The sequence below is a fragment of the Olea europaea genome, unplaced genomic scaffold, assembly GCF_002742605.1.
Source record: "Olea europaea var. sylvestris unplaced genomic scaffold, O_europaea_v1 scaffold1238, whole genome shotgun sequence".
Taxonomy (NCBI): Eukaryota; Viridiplantae; Streptophyta; class Magnoliopsida; order Lamiales; family Oleaceae; genus Olea; species Olea europaea.
The window spans coordinates 51,194-75,984 of record NW_019229814.1 but is presented as its reverse complement, the minus strand read 5'-3'; the positions used below and the strand labels follow the sequence as shown (position 1 = coordinate 75,984).

Here is a 24,791-nt window from a genome sequence, read left to right as displayed (position 1 = left end):
GTCCGAATCAACTGCTGAATATTTACACTTTGGTCCTCCAACTTTAGATTTCCTTCGTTTTCGCACGTTTTTCGTTTACTTCTTCCAAGTCCACCAATTTGCATTGAGTTAAACTTAACAAACATAATTAACATAAAATTAGGCTATAACTCATTCAAATTACTAATAAATACTCTAATCTAAGGGCCTAAATAGTCACTACTTTTAATAATAAATATAATTATGAAAATAATTTTCGGCATGGGAACCATTGTCCTTATACCTACAGCATTACTATCCCATCCCATCTCATTCCTCGATCAATCGGGAAAATTCTTGACTTCTTGTCATCCCTAATTCTCTAGGCACTACACCGAAAAAAGATTTTTGCAGCGGTCAAAAAACGCTGCAAAAGATCTTTTGCAGCATTTTGGCGTGTGTTGCAAAGGACGATGTTTTCGTTGAAGGAAGAGTTTTTGCAACGTTTGTTAAGCGTTGCAAAATCCTCTCTTTTGCAACGTTTGTTCAACGTTGCGAAAGATAAGGGGGTGTTCTCTTTGTGTTTCAGTTTTGTGTTTTGAGTTTTAAATTCATTTTGAGTTTTGTGTTTTGAGTGTTTGTTTTGAAATGGTTGAAAATGCGTTCTTTTTGTTAGTTTCTCAAAACAAAAAAAATGATTTTTTTTTTTTTTTTTAAATTTTTGAAAATCACCAAAAGATCACCTCAAAAACCCAAAAAAAAAAAAAAAATTAATTTTTATTTTTTTTTTTTGTAATTTTGAGAATCACCACACTATCTCCTCAAAAAAAATTTTTTTTTTATTTTTAATTTTTTTTTGAAACTTTGAGAATCACCACACCACCTCCCAAAAAAAAAAAAAAAAAAAAAAAAAAAAGAAGTGTTTCTCTCGTTTTCAATTTTTTCAAGTTTTACACTGAAAACGCCCAAAACGACAAAAAAGTCGTTTTGTGTTTTCTTCACAAATTTTACCAAAAACAAAAAATAAAAAAACCCCCAAAAATTTTAAAAAAAAAAAAAAAAAAAAAAAAAAAACAACCACTAAGTAGTGAGTGAAACCACCCTGTCGGCCTCGTTAATTTTCTTCTCAACAATCTTCGACATGAGCTGTGTCTTAAATATCAGTCCTGGCCTATAAAATAATGAGATAAAGATAGATACCACATTTTAGACATTTGTACCAATTATAATCAAGAAGAAAAGCAAAGAAAAATAAGTAAGAACCATTGGCAATACATGAACCTGAAAAAGAAAACCCATAAGCCCTTCTAATGTCATCCCATTCCTTCACCTATGCCAGGGCTAGAGAGACTCACAACAGCCATTGTCGTAGCCTCATTTCTTTACCATCCAAGAGATATTTCTAGGTAAACATTGGAATACACGACAATGGATCTCTAAAAATATTTCTGGGTGAACATTGGAATACAAACACCATACAAGAGATATCAGAAAGTGAGAATTGATTTGATTGTTGCACATATTAAACAGAAACTAATTCAAAGATGAACAAAAGAATCAGATTATTGGACAACAAAATATGAAGTTTAAAGCAAGTCTACAAAAAATTAAGTATATCACTGTATTTTTTAACTCTTAAACTATAATCTTTAAAAAGTATTCACATTGTGATATCAAATACAATGATTATATGAAAACTCTTTGTGAGTTTCATTAGAGCATCAGCTTATTTACAGAGCTTTTCAGTGTGATTAGCAGAAAGGAAGTAGCAAAACAATTTATATTCATATTAATCTTGTTAGAAAGAATCCATTTTTTATTCTTGTTAATTATTAGATGTTACTGCCACTGTTGCTGTCAATTTAGGCAATCATTTTTATCAACTGAATTTAAAAAGGATTTCCTAGAACCCAAAAACAAAATAAAAATTAGAGGTTGTTACTATTGTCTAAATCTAGGGTACACCAAAAAAATTATCCCTTTTATTAAATAAATAAAGTGACTGCTCATCCATCCCCTCTAAAGTAGGGGGAGAGAAAATAACTTAAGAAAGAGACACCCATAGGAGGGGTCCATCCAGTATATTCTACTATAATACAAGGGGCCAACACCAAGTCATCAGTCCTACCAATAAAATTCACACATTAAAATGTTCAGCATCCAACAATGGTACTGTCAACTGTGTCAAAAACCAACTCTTCATACAACACTTCTTGTACAAACATTTTACACATTCAAGCAACAAATGCGCTAGATGGTGATGGCAGTATATTAAGATTGAATATAGATAGAGTAACATACCATTCTCCAAACCAACTCTTCCGGCCCCATTGGTTGAGCAGGATGAGAATACAAGAAATGTCTAGAGTGCTGCGATATAAAGGCATTTAAACTCAATTCACTTTCACGTTGTTTACCAACTTAGATCCAGCATTCAAAAATGAATCAAAGTCACTGAAAACATGGTGTCCAAGGATTGGGATTTTGATTCATATATTATAAATGGTGTAAGAAGAAATCACTGCAACCCTACTTCCGACACGACTTAAAAGTTGAAGCATGAGTAAGATTAGCTATCTTAACAAATTGGAGATGCACATACTTTCACTAAAGTAACTTGAATCTCTCTAATTTGAACAAGACTAACACTTCGTAGAAATGTTAAGAGACATCGGCCGCAATGCATCACCAGAAGAAACAAATAAAGCTATCTGCAAGTAAAACAATTGCTTCTATCACCAAACAAAAGCCTTATGAAGAATCTTCTTAATATAGAAAAATGTAAGATACAGTTCTTTAACAAAGCTGCTGGTTAAACAGAGGAAGTTATATTCATGTGGGGGAAATCTTCTCAAAGCCATCTAATTAATTTCTTCAATCAACTTCTGAAATCCTAATCTAAAATCCTATTATTTCTTCCAAGTACAGAATCGAAAAACTGAAATTTTAGATTATGAATATCCTACGCCGACCCTTTCTATTCCAATTCATCAACTCAAGTCATTAATGTAGGAGATGCGTTGAACAATTTGAATGGCCAAACCTTGAACAATATATGCATACCTTCCGATAATCGAGTATTACCTCAAAAGGAAGCTCCAGTTCATCACTAATTACAACAGGAATGCAACCGCTGACGATCGCATCAACCAATCTAGCGGACGAAGGAGTGTCACCAGCCGGATTAGGGCAAAATAAAGATCTGCTCACCAATGAAGCAACTACATAAATCAGAAAAATCTTTTTTTTATTGACAACGATGCTAAAACATCATTAGGCATAAAATTCAAAAATTACTTTCTCATGCACTTTGAGCTGCTGTTTTTCCTGCCTCTCCAGCACTGCCTTCCTCTATAACCACATCCTCAGCACCAAGTTATGTCCAAATACATGGACCGGTGCTCCTCATTGGTGAGATCAGCGATTCAGTTCAAACCCAGTTTATAGGTCCGATTCGCAGCACTGTTCTGCTCATCTATGTACATTATATTATCCTTAAAGATCTCGAAGAGGAAGAACAGCGTTTTTGAACCCTCAATCAACACTAAGACCTTCTATTGGGGCAGAACGGGAGCAAATTATTTGGGCAAAATATGAGGAAGTATTTTGGGCAGGGGTTAAGAAGAAGAGAGGGGAGAGGCGTGAATTATTATTAGTCTAGGGTTTGGATTATTTTGGATTCATATATAATTTTATTTGAGTTCCGTTTAGAAAACGTTGCAGAAGGATATACTCTTTGCAACATTCAACAAGCTTTGCAAAAGAGAAAATTTTTTAAATGAATAAACGTTGTGAAAAAATAAAACCTTTTGCCACATTTGATAAATGTTGCGAAAAGTGAACTTTTTGCAACGGCCAGTAAACGTTGCAAAAAAGAACATTTTCGCAACGTTTATTAAGTGTTGTGAAAAGTTCCATTTTTAGCAACATTTGACATTGGCAACATCTATTTAAAAAATGTTGCTAAAGCTCAATTTTGTTAACCAATAGCAACATTCACTCATTAAAATGTTGCAGTAGACCTTTTTAGCAACACTTAACTATTGAATGTTGCCTTTTATATGTTGCAAATGATCATTTTTGGTGTAGTGAGAGTCAGTCATAAAGAATAACATGATGAATGTGTTAAAGTACATACAAAAATGTTACAACTTGATTTCAACCTTGAATGTAGGTTTCTCCTTACTTCAACTTTCTGCCTCAGTTTGCCAAAATTTATAATTATAAATGGTCAAACTTTATTTTTAATCACGTATTTCAATAGGCCCTGTAAGTAGTATTCACTTATCTACCACTTATTTCTATCTATTCATAAATTAAAGAATTTATAAATTTTCTCAAATGGAGTGTTGAATTCTAACACCCACCCTCATGCTAGCTAGTACTCTTATCACTCAAGCTTGCCTTTTAGATAAGAATCTGGATTGTGTGAGTGGTTTTTTTAATATGTCTGTTTGTTTGATCCGATGAAAGACAAATAACTGATTTCAGGTATTATGTAAAGCACTTTATCTCTAATAAAATGCACATCCAGCTCAATGTGTTTACTTCTAGCATGATATACCGCATTTGATGCTAGAAAACTAGCACTTAGATTGTCAAACATCTGGCACTGAATTCTACTGCAGCTTCTCCTCTTTGAACAAGGATTATACCGCATTACCTCAGTTGTAGCTTGTAATAAGGCTTTATATACGAATCCTTTGCTGGACCATGCAACTGTTATTTTTTTCCTCAAGGACCAAGATACTAGGATAACTCCCAGGTAGATACAATATAATAATGTTGATCTCCTTCTGTACATGAAGCCCAGTCAAAATCAGCAAAACCATTACTGTTTAAACTCTCATTTCATTGAATCTGTTATATATATAAATTACGCATGACAAATAGGGTCCCACATTGACCGACACAACATTGATTGTTTAATTGGATAGGACCTACTAAATCAAGAAGCTTCACACTGGGCTTGAAACTCGGCCTATTAACACTGCTTGGCCCATTTTCGTTTTACCAAATATATATGATCCATTTCAAGATCAAGGTATATAATTCTGACCCTAGCCAAACCGTCTCCCACTCTTGGATTGAATAGACTGAGCCTATAATTTATTTTTCAACGTTAAGTTAGTTGCCATAAGACTTTCTTCTTGGCAACCATAATTTATCCCAACTTTCAGATTTATAAATGTGGAAATTACATAGAACTTGATTTTAAGTTCCAATTTCAAAAATCAGATTTAAAGATGATACTTCCATATTTTAATTTAATAATACATCCTTCCATCCTACTGAATTTTTCGAACCCTAATAATTTTTTACCTCTCTCTCTCTCTCTCTCTCTCTCTCTCTCTCTCTCTCTCTCTATATATATATATATATCTTCATTCTCTTTCTAAATATCCATTCTCTCTTCTCTCTTTGCCGTACACCACCATCGAATTACTGTCATCATTGGGCTTACGATGCCACTGGCTAGTCAACACCTTTGATGTGCGAGCATCAAAGAAGAAAAAAACGTCGACATATAGCAACACACAACACCGTGAGAGACAGCACTGCCGCTGTTCACACCTTGCCATTGTTCGAGAGGCACACTTCATCGATGTTCGCAACAGTAGCAGTGCTGGGTACTACTGTTCGTCGTAGCTCCCAAAGTTGCCTTCGACCTCGAGATAGAAATGGTTTAGCTGTCATTGCTTTGGTTTGCCTAATGTTTTTTTTTTTTTTTGATGGTGTTGGTGTTTTTTTTTTTTTTTTTTTTTTTTTGATGGTGTTGGTGTTGCTAGCGACGATGGTGAGAGTGGCATGGTGGATATAGCAACTGGGTGGTTTTTTTGGATTGGGCAGTAGCAGTGGTGGTTTTTGTAGTTGAGAATGGTGGTTTGTTGGCGGTTGTAGTGGTTTTGAAGTTGAAAATGGTAGTTTGTTGGAGGTGGTAGTGGAGGTGGTGGTGGGGGTGGGTTGGTGCTGCTTTAGGTTGGTGCCATGGTGGATTAGAGTTGGGTGGTGGAATTAAAGAGTGTTTGTAACAAGTTATATGAAATTATGACGAATAAATAAAATATTTTGTGAGCAATTATATTAGATTGTGATCAATAAAGATATTTTGTGACCAATATAACTAACAACTATGATCAATAAATAATATGTGGCTTAAAAATTTAAGTCGTAACTTATAAAATTTATTATTTGTGATTGATAAATAAATTGTGACATACAAATCTTTGGATTTACGATCGATACATGAATTGCGACTTATAAAATTTTTGATTTGTGACCGTGAAATAATTTGTGACCTATAAGATTTTTGATTCGTGATATATAAATAATTTTTGACCATTTAATTCGATAATTTGTGATCAAATAATATAGAATTGTAATCTTAATATATTTAATTAATAATCTCATAAATAAAATATAATTAATATATGATTTTTGAAGTCTTAGATATTATTTCTTAATTTTGAAATGGGTCATACTTAATATCTTAGATATGAAATTTTCTCTTTATAAATTCAGTTGGTAGGCAATAATTCTTCTTTTTAGGCCATCATAAAAGTTCCTTCATGTACTGGGCCTTTATGGATACTTCAGTTCATTGTTCATTTCTCACAAATTCACGAGCTTGGTAATTCAGTTTAAACAATCTATTTTGCAAACCAATGTTATTCAAGGGCATGCAAACTTTAATTAAGCTTTCTAATTCAAAGATAATGGATTCGCTAAGCAAATTGCAAGCCACCGACTCGGCAAGTCAGATTTTGGGTGATTTCAAAAATTGTTTCAGTTTTGTTGGGTGAAGAAATAGTTCGCAAAATTGCCACAAATTGATATGAAATTGGTCGTTAAAGCTTGATCAATAGAATGCCTTGATCAACATTGGAGGGCGTTGTAGTTTGTCATATTCTTGCTGCTCGTTTGTTGAGTTTTTACTTGTGAAGAGATTGCAGAAATTATTTACGAGGTATAAACCATAAAATTATGCTGTGAATTGCTGCAAATTGTCTGAGTTGAGATTAAAAATGTAAGCGTTGAGACTTGCAAATGCTGTTGAAAGCAAATGGCTGAATATGTGCAACCAAGTGCCTGACAAATGCCTAATCTTATAATCGAAGATGAGTCGTAGCTCGTGGTTCTTATTTATTGAAGGTGACCCCTAACTCATAGATTTCATATTTATTGAAAACGAGCTTTAGCTCGTGATTTTCTTATTATCAAAAGCGAGCCTTGGCTCGTGGTCCTCTTATTACTAAAGACGAACTCTGACTCATCGACTTTTATTATCGAAAGCAATATTTTGGAGTCCTCATTCCTTGAAAAGGGAAGAAGCGGTATCTTGGAGTCCTTGTTCCTTGAAATAAAAGAAGAGGCAAAATCTTAAAATATTTACCTTTGAACAAGGAGCATCTTTGTGGTTTTAGCTTGACATGTCGCCTTTGCAAAAGGAACACTTCCTCTTTAAGATACCTTACTGAGTGAGATGTTTATTTTTCTTCCTTTGAGATGCCTCGTTACATGAGATGTTACTTCTTGCCCTTCGAGATGCTTCACCAAACGAGATGTTTATTCCTCATTTCTGAGATTTTTCACCATACGAGATGTTTATTCTCATCATTGAGAGATGTCTTGTCATGCTAGATGTTAATTCTTCGCTCTGCGAGATGCTATCGTAAGGCCCAACTACAAGAGCTTATCCATTTGAGGCCTGCTTATACGTTTTTGATATTTCAAGAGAGCCATCCGCTATATGTTTATTTTCGCTTTGCTAGAAAGATTCTTTAGCGTCACAAGATGATTGTTCCCTATCCTTCACTATTGTCAAGTCTAGCCATAAAACCTGTCCATCTGAAGCTAGCTTATAAATCTCTGATAGTTCTAGAAAACCATCCGCGAGATGTTTATTCATCACGTCGAGGGACGCTTATTTCTCACATTGTCAAACGGATTCTTCACCATGCAAGATGTTTATTCCTCACCCTGCGAGATGCATGCCATGTGAGATGCTTATTTCTTGGCTTTGCAAGATACATATTTTTTACTCGCTGTTATCAAGCCCAACTATAAGGCCTCGTCCATCAAAGGCGAGCTTATGAGTCTCAAATAGTTCGAAAGAGCCATCTACGAGATGTCTATTCCTCATGGGATACTTATTGCCTACTTCAGCGGACAAATTTCATGGCTTCGCGATATAATCCTTGTCCCAACTATCGTTCAAGATGAGACTCCAACTTGCTATTTATTCTTTGATATGCCTCACCATGTGGGACTACGACAGAGAGCTCATTATGCCTCTGTTTCATCTACATCACTGCTATATTTATCTTCAAAGTGCTCATCATATATCTGTATTGTTCGTGCAAAACATGCAAGTGTACGAGATCGTTGACAAGTAATAAATTTGGTGAGTTAAGAGCTATCGTCCCACAAGAAATAAATTTCAATTCGAGTTTATTAGTTATGTATGAAATTCGAAATATGCAAAACAAAAGAGAGATTTTGATTTGATTTTTGCTAAATTAACATAAGAAAACAATAAAAGTTTGATTTTTATTAAATTATGGATGATTATATTGGGTTTCGATTCTACCTTTGTTGTCTATTTCAATTTTTGATTTATAATCTAGTTTTTTCATTCGTTCTTGATAACCGATAAAGCTAATGTATTTAATTATCTTTTCCAAGAAAAATTATTCTATCCTAACCACAACCCAAGTCTATTCTTAACCCGAATTCAAATGATTAAAAAGCATTAAATTTTTAGATTATTTATATAATTGCATAAGTGATAAAAGTTATTCTTAACATCTATTGCACATATGTTAATTTTGTCGCGTTCTAAATTTATTGTGAATCTTCCAACACTACAACAAGCAACTAAATATCTAATTGGTAGCCAAATAATTAAACAATACAACGCGTATGCAAAATTAATCAAGAAATGCAAGAAATACTAAATTACTAGTCTTGAATTAGAAATAAATAACAAATAGGGATCATCTTCATCCAACATAAAAGCGGATATAGCCTAACATATTAATAAATATATTACAAGAAGAATAATGGAAAAATATTACCCGAATCATGAAAGATTACAAAAGATGTTGATCTTCAAGTCCAAGGTTGATTTCTTCAATTTCCGAATGTAATTGAGTTTCAATTCCTTGCTATGAATTGATCTTTTCTCTCAAAATATAGTAATTGTCCATTTGTTCTTAATGAATTTGATGATCATATTTGTGTATGAAGAGGCAATAGAGGGTTTTTTTCACCGTGTAACCCTTGTTCTCTATTTATAATAGCCAAAAAATATGTTAAAATTGCATCTAATTTGGATCCCAAAAGAGTTTGAATCACGGAAGGAAACTGCCAATTCATTTGTGGAAAAGCCACTGTATGTGCAGAGCATAACCACCACGCACGCAGTATTGATCTAAATGGCTTTCGGTTTAAATTTTTGGTGTTTGGCGCGTTCTCTAGAATTATCTCAAGCATTTGTCGGGTTGCATAGTGTTGTCCTTGAACATTTTTCTGTATTTTGGTCATAACTTTCTCTTTAAAAAGTCGATTGAGATAATTAAAAGTGTCTTAGAATGCTAACTCAAAGGCTATAATTATTTCGAAATAAACCTTTTTCAATTCGAAAGTTTGCTATCCGAAAAATGGGACTCAATTTGAGTTTCAAAATCCCTACATAACTTTTCGGTTGGAAATTGATTTGTGAAAATACTTCAATTGTGTTTTACTCATTCGACTTAAAATTATATCCTATTGATCATGTGTGATCTTCAACAATAATTTTGTGGTCTGAATCAATTATTGAATGTTTACACTTTGGTTCCCAAACTTTGAATTTCTTTCATTTTTGCCATTTTTGGTTACTTTCTTCCAATTTCACCAATTTGCATTGAGTTCAACCTAACAAATATAATTAACACATAATTAAGTTATAGCTCATTTAAATCACTAACAAATACTCCAATTTACTAATCTAGATAAGTGTACGAAATACACTTATCAAATATTTCCAAACTTAAACATTAGTTTGTACTCAAACAAGACTATATCCTAACTTAACAATTTTTTTTAAAAACACATGATTAAATAATTTTTCTTTGGTCCCACGATTAGAATTCTTGTATTAAAATTGTGAACTACTTAAAAATCACATCGATAAAATTAATTTCTACTCGTTCAATGTAAAACCGACATGTGTGTGAAAATTTATGTCAAACATTATAAATTCATAAAGTTACTCAAGTTCCAATTCTCAATGGCCAAATATATCCCTTCTACTCTCATAAGATCATACCCTTAAACTTATTTTTTAACTATTTTTACCAAGATGTGATCTAAGTTTGAATTTATATACAAGTCCTTGCTCTCTCTAGTTTTATTCAATTTTACTAATTGCAGCTCAACATATCAATAAATGAAGAACCTCCTTATATTTGATTGCTTCAACCCCCAAGAATCAATTAAATTAATAACCTCTTCTCAAATGGCTAATTCTCTAAAATAAGTGTTTGTGATTTAATCAAAGCATGTAACAATCTTTTTATATATATAAATATAGACATTTTTCTTTTCTAACATCTTATGTAATTAAACTTTTTAAATGACCCCTGTAATAGGGATGTCAAATGGGCCTAGTCGGCTCGCGGCTCGCCGGCTCGGCTCGTCAAAGCTCGGCTCGTGGGCTGCTCGGGCTCGTCAAATGACGAGCCCGAGCTCGAGCCGAGCGGGGAGTCGATTCCAATGAGCCGAGCTTTGACGAGCCGGCTCGTCCAAAAAATGGAAAAAATTGAAATTTTATCGATAAAAATTGAAAAATTTGCATAAAAAAAAATAAAAAAATTCACAAGCTCGCGAGCCGCTCGTGGGCTCGGCCCGGCCCACGAGCTCGTGGCTCGTGAGTACACGAGCTCGTGGGTCGAGCCGAGCTCGAGCTCGGCTTGTGAAAAACGAGCCACGAGCTCGTGGGTTAACGAGCCGAGCCGGCTCAGCTCGACCCACTGCCACCCCTACCCTGTAATGAGTTTTTGTCCAATGACTCCTAAGTCAAGTGACTTTAGGACACCAAGTTTTAAATACCTTTATGGGCTTAATCACTCGAGTTTAGGCTATGAAGAGACATTTTGCAATGAGAAACCTTTTTCTTTTCTTTCTTTTTTTTTTTTTCATTTTTTATGCAATGATGAATGCAATGCCCCTTATCAAAAACACATTCTTAAAAAAAAATAATAATAATAAAAAATCAACCCATTACTTAAGATTTTCACCTAATTTTCATCTTATTGGTCACAGACAATCCATTCAAAATTTAGCACACATGGAATCCACATTTATCTCAATGTCTCCATACAATGGTTGAATCACTCCTAAACTATTACAACTTTCATTTGAGGATGTATAATTTAGTGGTTATTTGGATTTAATATCTGAGGTCCACTATATTTTTCGTTTTCAACCTATTCAAATTTTGAATGAATTACTTCTTCATGAAATAAAACCAATCCTAACATTCAACTTTTTCACAATTTATAGCATCACATGGTTCCAAACATATTCATAATAGTAGGCAAATTTATCTGACCTACACGAGCGTACAAAATTAAAATAAGTTGAAAATAATTAATTATTCTTTCGAATTTTAGAATTTTTTTTTTGTACCCAAACTTATAACAGACATTACCCTCAATGTCTAAAATATAACAAGCAATATATAAAAATTTAGGGCAAAGAAGGAAACTAAGTACTCTCCTAATATATATTTGAAGGTGGTGGATGGACTAGCATGAAAGTTTTGGCTCACTTGCTATGTCTTTTTCCTTCTCTAGTGTGTTTAAGTGTCACGTTCCTTCAAAATAATTAGAAAATCAATCACAACATGGAACATTTTATAATAAGTTCAAACACAACCTAAAGGAAAATATGGGGATGAATAAACCCTTTACTACTAAGAGCAATAAAAATTTACTAAATGATTAAAAGCAATGAAATTTATTAATCCTATATTCTAGAAAACAAAAATAAATAAAAGGAAGAAAAATTTGTTACCTCCCAGTAAGCGCTTATAGTCATTAGCTTGACTTTGTTGTTTTGGTTAGTTATGATGGCTTGAATAGTGAGTTTTCAGCCTTCCACAGGCTACATTGACAGTTATTCTCCAATTCATCTTTGAGCCTCCAGGTTATAAGATTTTCATTGCTATCCCACGCAACAATTTTCTACCTTCTTCCTTTTAGTTCTTGTTTATTCCCCAATGGTCACTTTCGGGATTCCTCAACGTCAAATGGTTGCTTGAGTGGAGCATTTATTATGAAGCTTTGTTTTTTACTTCCACCCTTAAGATTAATTCATCTTTCTCAAAATTCGTTAATGCTCGTGCAATTTTAAGAATGGTCTACCCAAGATTAACGGCATATGTTGAGCAACTATATCAAGGATGACAAAATCAACAGGAAAGAAATCTCCGACTTTGATGAGCATATACTTTACCATTCCATTCAGATGCTTAAGTGTCGTGTCAGCCAAATTCAGGATTATTGATGTTGTTTTTGGATCATCTAAACCTAATTGCTTGTATATAGACAATGACATCAGATTAATACTTGTTCTAGAATCAACTAAAGTATTTAAATCCCTGGATCTTTTAGTTTAGGAGGAAGCATCTACTTTATGATTGTGCTGCACTCTTCAGTCAATGCTACCATTTCATCTTCTGGCAGCTTTCTCTTCTTGTTCAAAATTTCCTTAAAAAATTTAGCATGATTTGGAATTTGAAAAATGACGTCAATGAGAGGAATATTGACGTGAAGTTGTCTGAGGGCATTCAAGAACTTCTAAATTGTTTGTCCAGTTTATTGTTTTGTAACCTTTGAGGAATGGAACTTAAGATGTGTGTTTATTGATGAGAACGGTTCCCTTAACCTTGGATTGTGTGACCGTTCTTCTTGATTAACCTGTGAAGATTCTTTCGACTGACCCACTTTTTCTTTGCTTGTGGTAGGTACATGACTCTGCTCTATCCCTTTCTTTTTCACAATAATTTTTTACAGCTAAACTCCACTTCTTGTTGTAATGGATTGAACTTGTTCCTCTTTAGTCTATCTTCGAAACCTTCGAAAAAATAAAATAGGCGGCACATAAGCTCGAAGAGGGATAATTAGCTTGATTGATGGTGTCTCAATAATTGCATAATTCTTAGCATCAACTGCTAATACCTATTCAATAGGTTCTCTATGTTGCTTGGTAAGGTAACCTGTATTCTATTGGCTAATGTGACTACTAACTGTCCTGCCCAATTTTCCAAATTTTGGATTGAGGCTTCTTGGTTCTAGATTACAATCTCAGTCTTGGTGATGTACTTAGTAAGTAGATACTGCAAGGCTGGCCTCTTCTCTTGTTGTTGCTGAAATTTTTGTACGTTGCCCTAAATTTGATATCCCTATCCCTGATTATTAGCCAAAAAAAGTTATGATGCTTACTCCATCCTAAATTATAGTGTTGGAGTAAAGATTGTCTTGCTGCCTCTGAAAGTTCTAACATAATTGACCTTCTTAGGCTGATAAACATGCGTTGAGGTTAAAGGACAATTTGTAATTATAAGATCTGCACCACAGCCTCCACAGTCTGGTGTTGGTTGGTGTACAATAATTATATTATGAGTTAGTTTTTCCAACTTCTTTGTTAATACTCCAATTGGGCTACCATTGCTGTCACTGCATCTATGTTGTAAATCCATGTTGTTTTTCTTTGTACTTCTCTATCTTTTGGCTACATAAATTGATTTTCTACAATTCCTTCAAAAATGTCTAAGCAATAGTTCAATGGGATATCGAAGATTGACCCTCCCGCAAAGCATGGGCTATGTTGTGGAATTCAGGTCTCAACCCTGAATAGAATATATCTTAGAGTCTTTAGGAATGTTCAGGTTACTGCACTTTCTGAAGTAATCTTTGAATCTTTTCTTTGTTAATGGATAGCTCTCAAGGTCTCTTTGCTTGATAATATGAACTTCATTTCTGATTTGACTGACTCAAGACAGTGGGATAAATCACTAAGGGGGGGTGTATTTAATCGGGACTTTTGAAGATTTTGATGGACTTTTTTTAAGTGATGACTTTTGTGGGTTTCGTGGATCTTTCAAAGATTTGTATTGAATTAGTGGAAGTCTTTTGTAGATTTCTATGGATTTTCATTTTAAAATTTTTATAGACTTTTATAGAATTCAAAAGACTTTAGAAAACTTTCATTTGAAATAGAATTCGTATGAATCTAGTATGAAATTCTCATATATGAGGTTGTTAGTTCCCATAATTCCCCTTTTCCTTCCCTTTCTTCTTCCCATATAATAAGAAAAAATTGAAAAAATAAAAATTTAAGACCTTAATTAAAAAATTAATAATCAAAACTATATAGTTTTTTCATATAAAATTTTATAATTTAAGAAAAAATAATATTTTTCACAAAAAATGAATGAAAAAGGAAAAAATGTTATAAGAATCCAATTTAATTTTTTCATAGAAAATAGAGATAAATAATAAGTTAGAGAAAGAAAAATAAATGGAATATAATAAATAGAAAAAAATAAATTTGAACATGTCCATAGAAGGTTAAATGAAAGAAAAATTGGAAAGAAAAGTTTTTTTTTTCCTTGTGAAAGTGTTCCAAAATCTCATGATTAATGAGAGACAAATTTTAAGATGTTATATGAGTACTTTCCGTTTAAAAGTTAGTACTCTAGATACTTTTATAAAAGTCTCTAAAAGTCATTAAAATTTGAATATCCTAAGACTTATAGAGACTTATAAAAAATTTTAATTGAATATACCGTAATTTTTAGAGACTTTTTAAAAGTCTATAAAAGTCTTAATTGAATACATCGTGACTTTTACAGAGTTTCAAAAAGTCTAAATTGAATATTCCTAAACTTTTTAAATCCCAAAAAGTCATTAAAAATCTCAATTGAATACGCCCACTAAGTGAATTTTTGTACCATGTCATTCCATGAACCGATACTCCTAGGAGTTAATGAATTTAACCATTCTTGTGCGCCTTCCTTTAAAACATAAAGGGATAGGCGCAGTTGAAAAGCATCAACAAACTAGCCTTGGTGACTGATCCTATTGCAAAGCCTCAAGAAGGCTTGAACATATTCATGAGGATTTTCAGTTGATATTCAAAAGAACTTGATGGCCTAATGATTTTGAAATAAATTAATGATATCTGGTTGAATGTAAAAGTTGGCCTGTCGGAAAGGAGGATATATTAGCCGACTGCACAGGAACTAGGAGGGGATTCACATAATCCATAAGAGCTTCTCCACGGTTGGTAGCTGCTCTTGTTGGATTTTGTTGTTCTAATGAATCTGGTGATCGCTGAATTTGATTTTGATTTTGACTTTTTGTCATTTTCCTAGTTTCACTCTATTCTCTTCTTCGATTTATCCACGATCTTAAACTGTCAAAAAAAAAAAAAAAGAGAGAGAGATTATGTGTATGACTAACTGCCAAAATCAGATTCTAACGTGTTAGAAGTAATTTCTATACATATAACTCTTATATAAAAATATTCATATTGATAAATACTTGTTATATCCAAAGTATTATCCAAAATCAAAGGTTAAAACATCAAAATCCAACAATCATCAAATCTCTGTCCATGTTGCTTTCTTAAAAGTTCTTTTAATTAATTACCCCTCTTTCTGTCATCATAAAATCAACAACACTCCAATATAATCTCAAGAAAGTTCAGAGAGTTAATAGCACTCAAAAGTAATAAAGAGAAACCTCAAAATCGTGAAACACTTGCTCAGAATTCAGTTCCCATCTTCTTGTTTCCTACTTATTCTTTGGTTCCTTTTGTTTTCTCTCTCTCACTTGGACTCAATTGAAGGTAAGTTGGAGGAGCAAATCTCTTTCCTGTGAGGCATATATATAGTCTTAAAGAATTGTGGTCGTCATCCTTGCTTAAAATGAAAATTGGTTTGTGCCACCAAGTAATTCAAAGATAACGTGTGCTAAGCATGATGTGGCTTCTTGCAATAAAATCTGACCCCTTATCATCTTTTGATCTCTATGTGTGTGTGTGTGAAGTTCTTGTTCTAAAAAAAAAAAAGGTGATTTTTGTGTAGATAAATTATCAATTAACATAATAGATACAATTCAACAATAATATAATATAAAAATGAGAATAGATTTAGAATACAGGCCTTAGTGAGTCAAGCTAAAAGACACTATCCGAATTTCGTGTTGCCTTCTCTTTGTGCGGGTATTTTCAATATTACACGACTCCAATATAAAACTCACAGTCGGTTCTTATTCTATGGGCATGATCATATAGAGAATAGAGAACGAATCTCTCATCGAGTTGCCAACTATAGAAACATAGTATACAATATAAATGGAGTATTTTTATGTATTCAAGTTGTATTTTTTTATGATGCATCTCACAATGAAATCACCATCCCTATTATAGGGAAAACCAACCTCCACAAATTGTGAAATTAATTAATTCATAACCTCCGTTCAAATATCTAAATACGTGTTATATTATAGATTAAGATTTTAATTAAACCAAAACTGAAAATCAAAATGTAATAATTTTGAAAATTGAAACTTAATATAATTTCCAACAATCTCCCACAATTTTTAATCTTCCAAAATAAAGAAATATGTATCATACAATGGCAACATTATACTATACAATAGGTATATGTGTCTTTTGGACTTGAACCTGGCTTGGTGATAATAATTTCTATTGGAGTGAGTCATAATAGACTAAGCCTTGAATTAAAGTCCCTTTAGCATAACTTCAGTTGTTCCATACACAATATCGATTTAGGATCTAGTTCACAGTAGGTAACGCTCTTAATATGCATGCACTCTAATTTTTATTCTAGTGAAAGTCTCTAGGGACTAGCACAATCCCATAACCATGGCTTTATGACAACTCTTTCATAGGTGAGTCCTCCAAGGGTGTGTGTGACCCACACCGTTCGAGAATTCTCATCTCAATACTCATTCAGGGTTAAACGCTTCCAAATTTCATATTTATTAACACTATATCATCACAGGGAAGAACACAAATAATATAGTGTTATTATAAGTCAAGAACTTGTTTCTGCCACATTAAACATTCTTCATGGAATCTCCAATTATGAAGGTTTGGTTACTCTCAAAGGTGACTCCTTTATGGACTTAAGCACATCCCCACGATGTATGTCCATCTTAGAATATATTTATCCATGTTCATCTTGGACAATAAATTGGTAACATCAATTTGTAATGCTTTTATTCTCCATTTGCACAATTGCATATTTGCGCAGTCTTCTAAACTTTTCAAAATATCAATATCGTATATTCAATCATGATAAGATAAGCATATGAAATATAGAAACTGATTTCTAGTAACACGTTCAAACATATACATCCTTTCAACTCTTGTATTCACTTGTAGATCTACAAATTTCATTTTTAATACTTTCAAAGTCAATTTTCCTAGTATGAATAATAAAATACATAATATGTATCAATATGAGATAACATCCTCACATTCCAAAGGTACAAAAATTTTATCAAGTATTCTCAAACACCATATATCCCAAAATAGCATTGATCTTTGTAAGAATGATCAACCATCAACGCATACCATACACATCACACTTGTGGATGACTATATTAAATCATTAATTATCATCATCGTGATGATCAAGTATATGTCAATGATGATGAATGTTTAGCATATATATATATCCAAAATTTAATAACCCTAACTTTTGAAACTTCCTTTCACTTCCAATTTCAACAGCGAAAGGATATACTTAGTTATTAAAATGAATAATTAAAGGAAATTTAACGGTGAGCTATTAAATATTTTCCTTGTATTCTTTCAATCAAATATTAAAATAAACTATATTATTGAGATATAGCACAGCCTTGGAGGACTTATAACTTCACAAAAATTATTATAAAGATAGGATGTTGCTTAATTCAAAACAGTGAGTACATAGCAATAAAGATATAGGGTTGTTCTGCGAGGCTCATGATGAGACTATATGTCAAAATCTTATGTGGCAAGCACAAAGATCATATTCATTGATGCTCTGAAATGATCAAACATGTAAAGGGTAAGACACATTGTCGCAAGATAAATTTTTTTATAGATCATTTGCTGATCATAGAATATGTTCATGTTTACGTAAGCATGAAGAGGAGAGGAGATTTGTTTTCCTTGAAATTTTTAACCTTTTGCTACAAATTCAAATATTACTACTTCTCCATACTTGTCCTAAGAGAGGTAAGCACTAGTCCTTTGCACTGTTAGTATCTATGGCCAAACTCACACAAGTACCTAAACTAAAAAGGAAAATAAAAATCACACAAAATTAAAAACTCAATATTTTTGTCACTCCAAACTTAAATCAAACAGTGCCATTAATCTCTCAAAATATCATGAATTAAGCAAAAATAAAAGGGGAAAAGGGGGAAATAAGGACTCCCCCTTTAATTCTAGGGTAACGGAGGGATCGTACCATTCGAGCCGTTTTTTTTCATGCTTTCGGAGAAAGCTGCAATCAAGAGGATTTTCCTAATCCTCCCTTCCCAAAATGAAGAGCATGAAATTCTTTTTCCTCTCCGTATGGACCAAGATGTGTCTGATAGTGAGGTTTATTTGGGGAAAAATGCAGGAGCTAGATGGTCCAAACTGGCTATGTCATTTCTCTTGTTAGTTGTTAGCAGTTTGTGTGTTTAGTTCTCATATTCCTACAAAATGAAGAGAACTTAATCGTTAGTGATATAACAATGTGGAATGGTTTATATTAAGCTCAAACACATCACAACCATCATTAATATATAGAGACAAAAGGGAGACGACAATAGGGACATAAGCAGGCAACGTTAAGTGGGTGCAAAAGAGGAGCAAACGAAGTATTTGTGGCCTTTAGCTATTGGTTGATTGTGTTTGACTTGGGATAAGATACTGCAAATTGAGCTCGGATTCCACAAATTGAAGATCACTTCCGCATCATATATGAAGAGCAATAAAGGGCGAATTCGCTCGTAGAATAGAATGTAAAAATTGCATAGTTTAATTGATGGTCGACTAAATACATATTTGGATTACATTTTGTGATATAGAAAAATTTCTATGCCAGAAATGGCTTGCTTAAATATAATTGAACAAAAAATGACTACAGAAAAGAAACCTCAAGGTACGAAGTGATCCTAAATTTGTGACTGTCCTACATCAGTGGGTGCTGATGTTTATAACCCAAGTTGGAAAGGTGCACCGGTGTTCTTCAACCATTGAAAACCAGAAAGGAATTGGCCGGGCGTGTATTTGGCAGCTTGGCCTGCATTAAGAACTTCGAAATGTTTGAATTCTTTACTTCTTTTATTGGTGATGGATCCAGGTCCACGATTTGCGAACTCATAGAACTCGCAAGTTTGGTGGTAGCTCGCACCAGCCCATATCATCCAGCCCTCCGGCCGGATTAAATCACCCAACTCGCTTTGCATAACGACCGTAAGGGCATTTGCCTTCCATGGTCGGCCGAGGTAGGTGGGAATTTGGAATCTCAATGGGAAGAGTTCCTTTTCTGGAACAATCCTGCAGTTCTGAAGTACCAACCCATTGGTACCCCTAGCCACTTCTCTTCCATCAGCAGTAATGGTATTTTGTTGATTGGCATTTGGCTTCCTTACTATGATCAAACTGTTCTGAATAACTGCATCTCCCGTGCCGAAGATGAAGTCAACTGTACCAGAAATGACACAGTTTCTGTAAAATTGACGGAATGCGTGATAGTACAATGTATCTTGGTAGCCCTCAATGCTGCAATCGAAAATAGCTGACATATCAGATTGGACTCGAAGAGCCACAGCTTGGTGGCCATCTGGACCAGCATCGTTGCGGAATGTCAATCCCCTAGCAATGAATCCTTGCCCAACGGCAGCTACATATAATTGTTTTTCGTTATCACAGATTGTCAGAAAGAAAAATGATAAAGGAGGAGGATGTATATTGGAACTTACAGAATGTTGCAGTATTCATTGTGCCAATCTTCATGATTCCATAGTTTCTCTTTCCTGTGATAATGGTTTTCCCTGGGCCATCACCATAAATGAAAACATTGGGCTTCTTTTTGTCAATGGTGATGAACTCTTCATAGACACCCGCTTTGACATAGATGGTGTATCTGCCTTTGAAGTTCTTAGGGTATGCTGCAATAGCTGCTGCAACTGTCTTGAATTGTCCACTACCATCCTTGGCGACAACTGCATTAGGCGCGACACCACCTTTCTGGTGTGCTGCCAACAACTTACGGTCTGCAGCTCGGAACCAAGTTGGGTAGCCATCTTCGCCAATCTGATCACCCACATCCAACAGACGACGACGGTTAGCCTGCAGATTCAACGGCACATTGAATGCCTTTAGAACTTCAGAAAGCTCAGCCATTATATTGATGGCATTGTGAGTAAGCTGAGTAGCATTTATCATGCCATTCTCAATGGCAGATTTGTACTCAGGCTTTTCAATTTGATCAAGGCACGTCGATTGAAGGGCATAAACAGCGGTCAGCCAACTCCGAAGCTCATTTGCACGATCTTGGATGGTATGCATATCGCTGTCACCTACGCCAGAATAAGACGCCTGAAGTGTATCAATGGCATCATCTAACAAATCCTTACAGTCTTCAACTGCCATATGATTGTAAGGATCGGTATCGTTGTTAACAACAGTCTTGCTGGTGACCTCAAATGATTTCTTCACCTCATCTAGAGTGGCCTGAATTGCGGCCATGATGTAGTCCTTCGGGGTGGCAGTTTCATTTTTTGCAACGGATTCGAGGCTCCGAACGCAAGCATCCTTGTACGACGTAGGAGCACAAATGGTAGTAACAGCCTTCATTGAGGCTGACATATTATGTTTATCATTTTCGGAAGAGTCACTACGATGCACAACTGCCACCACGCCGATGACAACACCGACGACAAGAATCAACGATACAGCTGAGATAGCTACCTTCCTAACCATTATTATATATAAATATTTCTTTTTTAATTTAATTTCCTCCTGCTCTTTTATTCAACTTTTTTTTTTTTTTAATTTGCCCTGACAACTAATATTCAATTGTCAGGACAGTTGCAAGAGGATGAAAGGATTAGGGTTATTGGTAGAGATTATATAGATGCTAATTCAACACGAAAACGTCTGATAATAATTGTGGCTTATCGACATTTAAGCTTCATTTATGGTTTAGGGAGAAGTCACAGATATATCAGTGGAAGATCATTAGTTAGTTTCCTACTCATGCGGGTAAACTCAAATAACTCAAAGGAAATAAAATCCGCAGAATTAAATTTGAAAATTTTGCAAATTTATTTATATTTCAGTGTATACATAACCTTTTGTTTATTAAACTATTAATCTGATTTACAATAATTAATTGACAACTCAATAGGAATACAATCAATTTAATTAATTAGCTCAAAGAAAGTTGTATGCTGGTATTTATTATTCAATGATCATTACATAGTTATTGATAAGTGTATTTTGTACACCTATTTGGACCTTTAACTTAGGAAATTTACTGGTTATTTTGATGAATCATGACTTAATTCTATGTGTATTGTGTTTATTCGGTACAAATCGGTGTAAAAAACGAATTTGAAGAAAAATGCAAAAAATGGCTTAATTGCAATAGATTCAAAGTTTGACGACTAAAGTACAAATACTCTAAAGTTGTGTTAGACCCCACAATGAAGATTTGAGAGTGCTAGAGATCAATTAGATGACAAAAAGAAGTCATAAAGGTGAAATATAATCAAAGTACTCTTACACATTAATTAATTTCTAGCTGAAAAGTTATGCTCTGAATTTCCTGCCTTAGATTTAAACTCAATTTTTGGCATAGGAAATGTTCAAATTGTAAAAATAATACTTTTAGGAAAATTGTAAGCCTTTGAGTTAGCTTTTTAACATACTTGAATCATCTCGATTGAATATCGAAAGAGAAATATATGACAAAAATATTGATTATTCCTCGAGACACAACCCAAGAACACCCCACTTATAACGAGGCGTGCACTTGACCCCTCACCATGGACACTTGAAGTCAAAATTAGCCTTAAAGGTGCATACTCCACCGATAATTAGGCGCGCGCCCCGCTCAACTTCAAATGGAAAATTCTATTTCCTTTTCTTTATTTGGTGAGTGTCGAATTGAGATTTTTTTTATTTTTTGGCATTTTGTATAACTTAAACTTGGTCCAAAAACCTAGTTTTTATCATTGAAGAGCTACAAAGAAGGTTCCTGGCATGAGATTTATGCAGCGTGATTTTATATCGCAAGTGTACGGTATCAATTTTTGTAATATTAGAGCAAGAGTGTCGAACCCACAAGGAGTGATATTTGAATCCTATCAAGTACTATAATTATTTTAAATTTCATTTTATTTAGACAATCAATTTTTGAAACGATATTTTATTACTAAATTAAAATGAATGGGATGAACAATACAAAGTGAACAAGAGCAATTTGTAAAGTTTCTTATCAAATTATGAATGCCTAGGGAGTGATTTCACCGTACTATCGACAATGTTTTACAACCACTGTAACTATTTCTATCAATCTTTCCAAAATTTATAGGCAAAAACTCTAAATTGATTCCATTTCCCTCTCGAGCACCAAATAGACTATACTTCTATATTTTAATTCCAATATCTCTATTCCGAACTAAGCATATAGAAATTATCAAAACACCTAGTTCTTTAAGTGGAATTAGCCTCAAAGATCCGCACTTTCTCTCGAAATCTAGGTTATGTTATTCTTAGATCACACCTAAATTTACTTCTCTCGTGCGTCGAAATTTAAAGCATCAAATCAGTCAATTAGTGGCTAGTTAATTGAAAGCATTGTACAAGAACAACATTAATAAATAACTGAAAAGATTAACTGAAATAATTATATAGGAATTAAAACATGTCTAAGTAGGCCACATCAAATCCCAAGGATTAAAGTCTAGTTCATAATAGAATTGATTGACATGATAAAATAGACAATAAAGAATATGGAGAAGAAGTAGGGAATAAGAAAAACTAGTTTTGTTGCATGAATTCTTCCCCCAATTATCGGCAATCTTCTTGCAATTGTTTTTGTTAATCTTTGCCTCTTGAGATTTTATCCTTGCAATCCTCTTTTTTCCCTCTAGAAGAAGAAGCCCATTCTCTTTGTCCCTCTAGGTTAAGTAGTATGATAGTTTTTATTTTCATAAGAGTTTGTGTCAAAAAATGAATCTGCTCGAATATTTTTCGAAAAATGCCCGCGTGTACGGGGTATACTTCCTTGCGTGTGCGCCGCATATCACTTTTACATTTTGCATATAAAATTCAAGCCCATGCACTTTTGAGAGTGTTGGCCTATGCCCGAACACCAATTTGAAATTTTTTCACGTGTTGCACTTTGGTCCCTATAGTTCATTCTTTGTTCCTTTTGGTTCATATTGACATCTTCTTGATCATTCATCTTCCAATACTATTTAATTGCCTCTAGATCTTCTTAAATCATCAACATTAGGTTCGAATCAACTCTTGATACTTTGCGATTCAGTCCCAAACTTTTGATTAAGCCCAAGTTACCAAAATTTCCGCTCTTCTATCCAGTTTTATTGTTTTGCCTCGAATTACACCTAACAAACAAAATATGTATGAAGTTTAGTATCAATTCATCCTAAATTACAAAAATTGCTCTAGTTTAATGAATAAAATAAACATATAAAATACACTTATCAGGTCCATAATAAGATTTGAAGTTCCAAAGATCGGATTGAAGTTTAAAGGCCAAAGAAATTGAAGTTTCAAGTTCTTCCTTGTATTCTTTCATTCGGGTTGTATCGTTTCAATATTTTTTGTGTGATTTATATTTAAATATCCTAGGTTAAACTTCATATTATATTAGATGAATGATGAAACCTGTTGATTATTATTTTTTAATTGAATATTAAGTATTTTATGTGAATTCTTGTTTTCATGATCAATTATGCATGCTTATTTCACTGTTTGAATGCTTGATCACCATTTAGAAAATTTGCCATTTATTGTAGTGTTATGAAGCTCACAATTAATTAGAACATTGCATCTTGATACACGGGGTAAGAAGTATTAGGAATAATATTTATGGCATGTGTACTTTAAGTTGATAGCCATGTGATTGAATGCTTAGTTTGTATATGAATTCAAACTAGGAATGAGATCAGATAGTGCTTATGCTAGGTTTAATGTATTTTCAAAAAGAATATTAGATATTAATGAATTATCGATTATCATGAACACTTGAACATCACTAAATTACATGATTTGAAAATTGGAAATAAAAGTCAATAGTTGGATTCTGAAATTCGATACATTCGTCTCGCTATTCGATAAAAAACCAATTCTTTACATACTCTTAGCTTAATTTAGAATAAATACAAACAAATCAACTTTTCACATTACAAACATCGAATTTGATACAAACTAGTGATCTATAGTTAACATTTATTTCTTGTGGGACTATAACTCAACTCATCACATTATTAAATGTCAATAATCTTGTATGCTTGTAAGATTTGTCCGAACAAGTTTTTGGCACCATTATGGAGGAATTATTTTGTTTAATTACATTTTATTAGCTTATATTAGATTCAACTTCGTTTTTGTTTTAGGATAGTCATCATACTACCTCACTTTCTTGCTCTTTACTCTTTTTAGGATTTCACATTTATATGCAAGATTCCGACGAAATCGAGCTTGCTCCATTGGATCCAAAATCGAAAAAACCTTCA

General features: G+C 33.6%; 2 protein-coding genes across 6 annotated transcripts; both read right to left on the bottom strand.

The window, feature by feature from the left end:
• Nucleotides 1–1,028: 1,028 nt before the first annotated feature.
• LOC111374324 (probable arabinosyltransferase ARAD1) lies at nucleotides 1,029–3,620 on the bottom strand. Of its 5 annotated transcripts, XR_002699108.1 has the most exons (5): nucleotides 3,256–3,620; nucleotides 3,022–3,160; nucleotides 2,260–2,328; nucleotides 1,240–1,406; nucleotides 1,029–1,129 (listed from the first exon to the last, which is right to left on the bottom strand). XR_002699108.1 is itself a non-coding variant. In XM_022996980.1 (4 exons), the coding sequence occupies exons 1-4, from the start codon at nucleotides 3,261–3,263 to the stop codon at nucleotides 1,395–1,397; spliced, it is 228 nt and encodes a 75-aa protein (XP_022852748.1). In that variant the 5' UTR covers nucleotides 3,264–3,620; the 3' UTR covers nucleotides 1,029–1,394. The 5 variants fall into 5 exon arrangements, 3 of the variants coding, with proteins under 3 accessions (XP_022852748.1, XP_022852747.1, XP_022852749.1); XR_002699107.1 differs by having other exon boundaries at nucleotides 1,029–1,406; nucleotides 3,022–3,179; XM_022996980.1 differs by having other exon boundaries at nucleotides 1,029–1,406.
• Nucleotides 3,621–19,031: 15,411 nt separating this feature from the next.
• Nucleotides 19,032–21,106, bottom strand: LOC111374323 (pectinesterase-like). Its single transcript, XM_022996978.1, has 2 exons — nucleotides 20,001–21,106; nucleotides 19,032–19,921 (listed from the first exon to the last, which is right to left on the bottom strand). Exons 1-2 carry the CDS (start codon nucleotides 21,001–21,003, stop codon nucleotides 19,230–19,232), a joined length of 1,695 nt encoding a protein of 564 aa, XP_022852746.1. The 5' UTR covers nucleotides 21,004–21,106; the 3' UTR covers nucleotides 19,032–19,229.
• Nucleotides 21,107–24,791: the final 3,685 nt, after the last annotated feature.

Excerpts from the sequence above, each read along its gene's own strand:
- LOC111374324 (XM_022996979.1), bottom strand. Across the intron at positions 2,329-3,021 it reads TAATACTCGATTATCGGAAG|CACTCTAGACATTTCTTGTA; the intron begins GTATGCATATAT and ends TTTATATCGCAG.
- LOC111374323 (XM_022996978.1), bottom strand. The coding sequence starts at position 21,003 with ATGGTTAGGAAGGTAGCTATCTCAGCTGTATCGTTGATTCTTGTCGTC. Across the intron at positions 19,922-20,000 it reads AATGAATACTGCAACATTCT|CTGCCGTTGGGCAAGGATTC; the intron begins GTAAGTTCCAAT and ends AATTATATGTAG.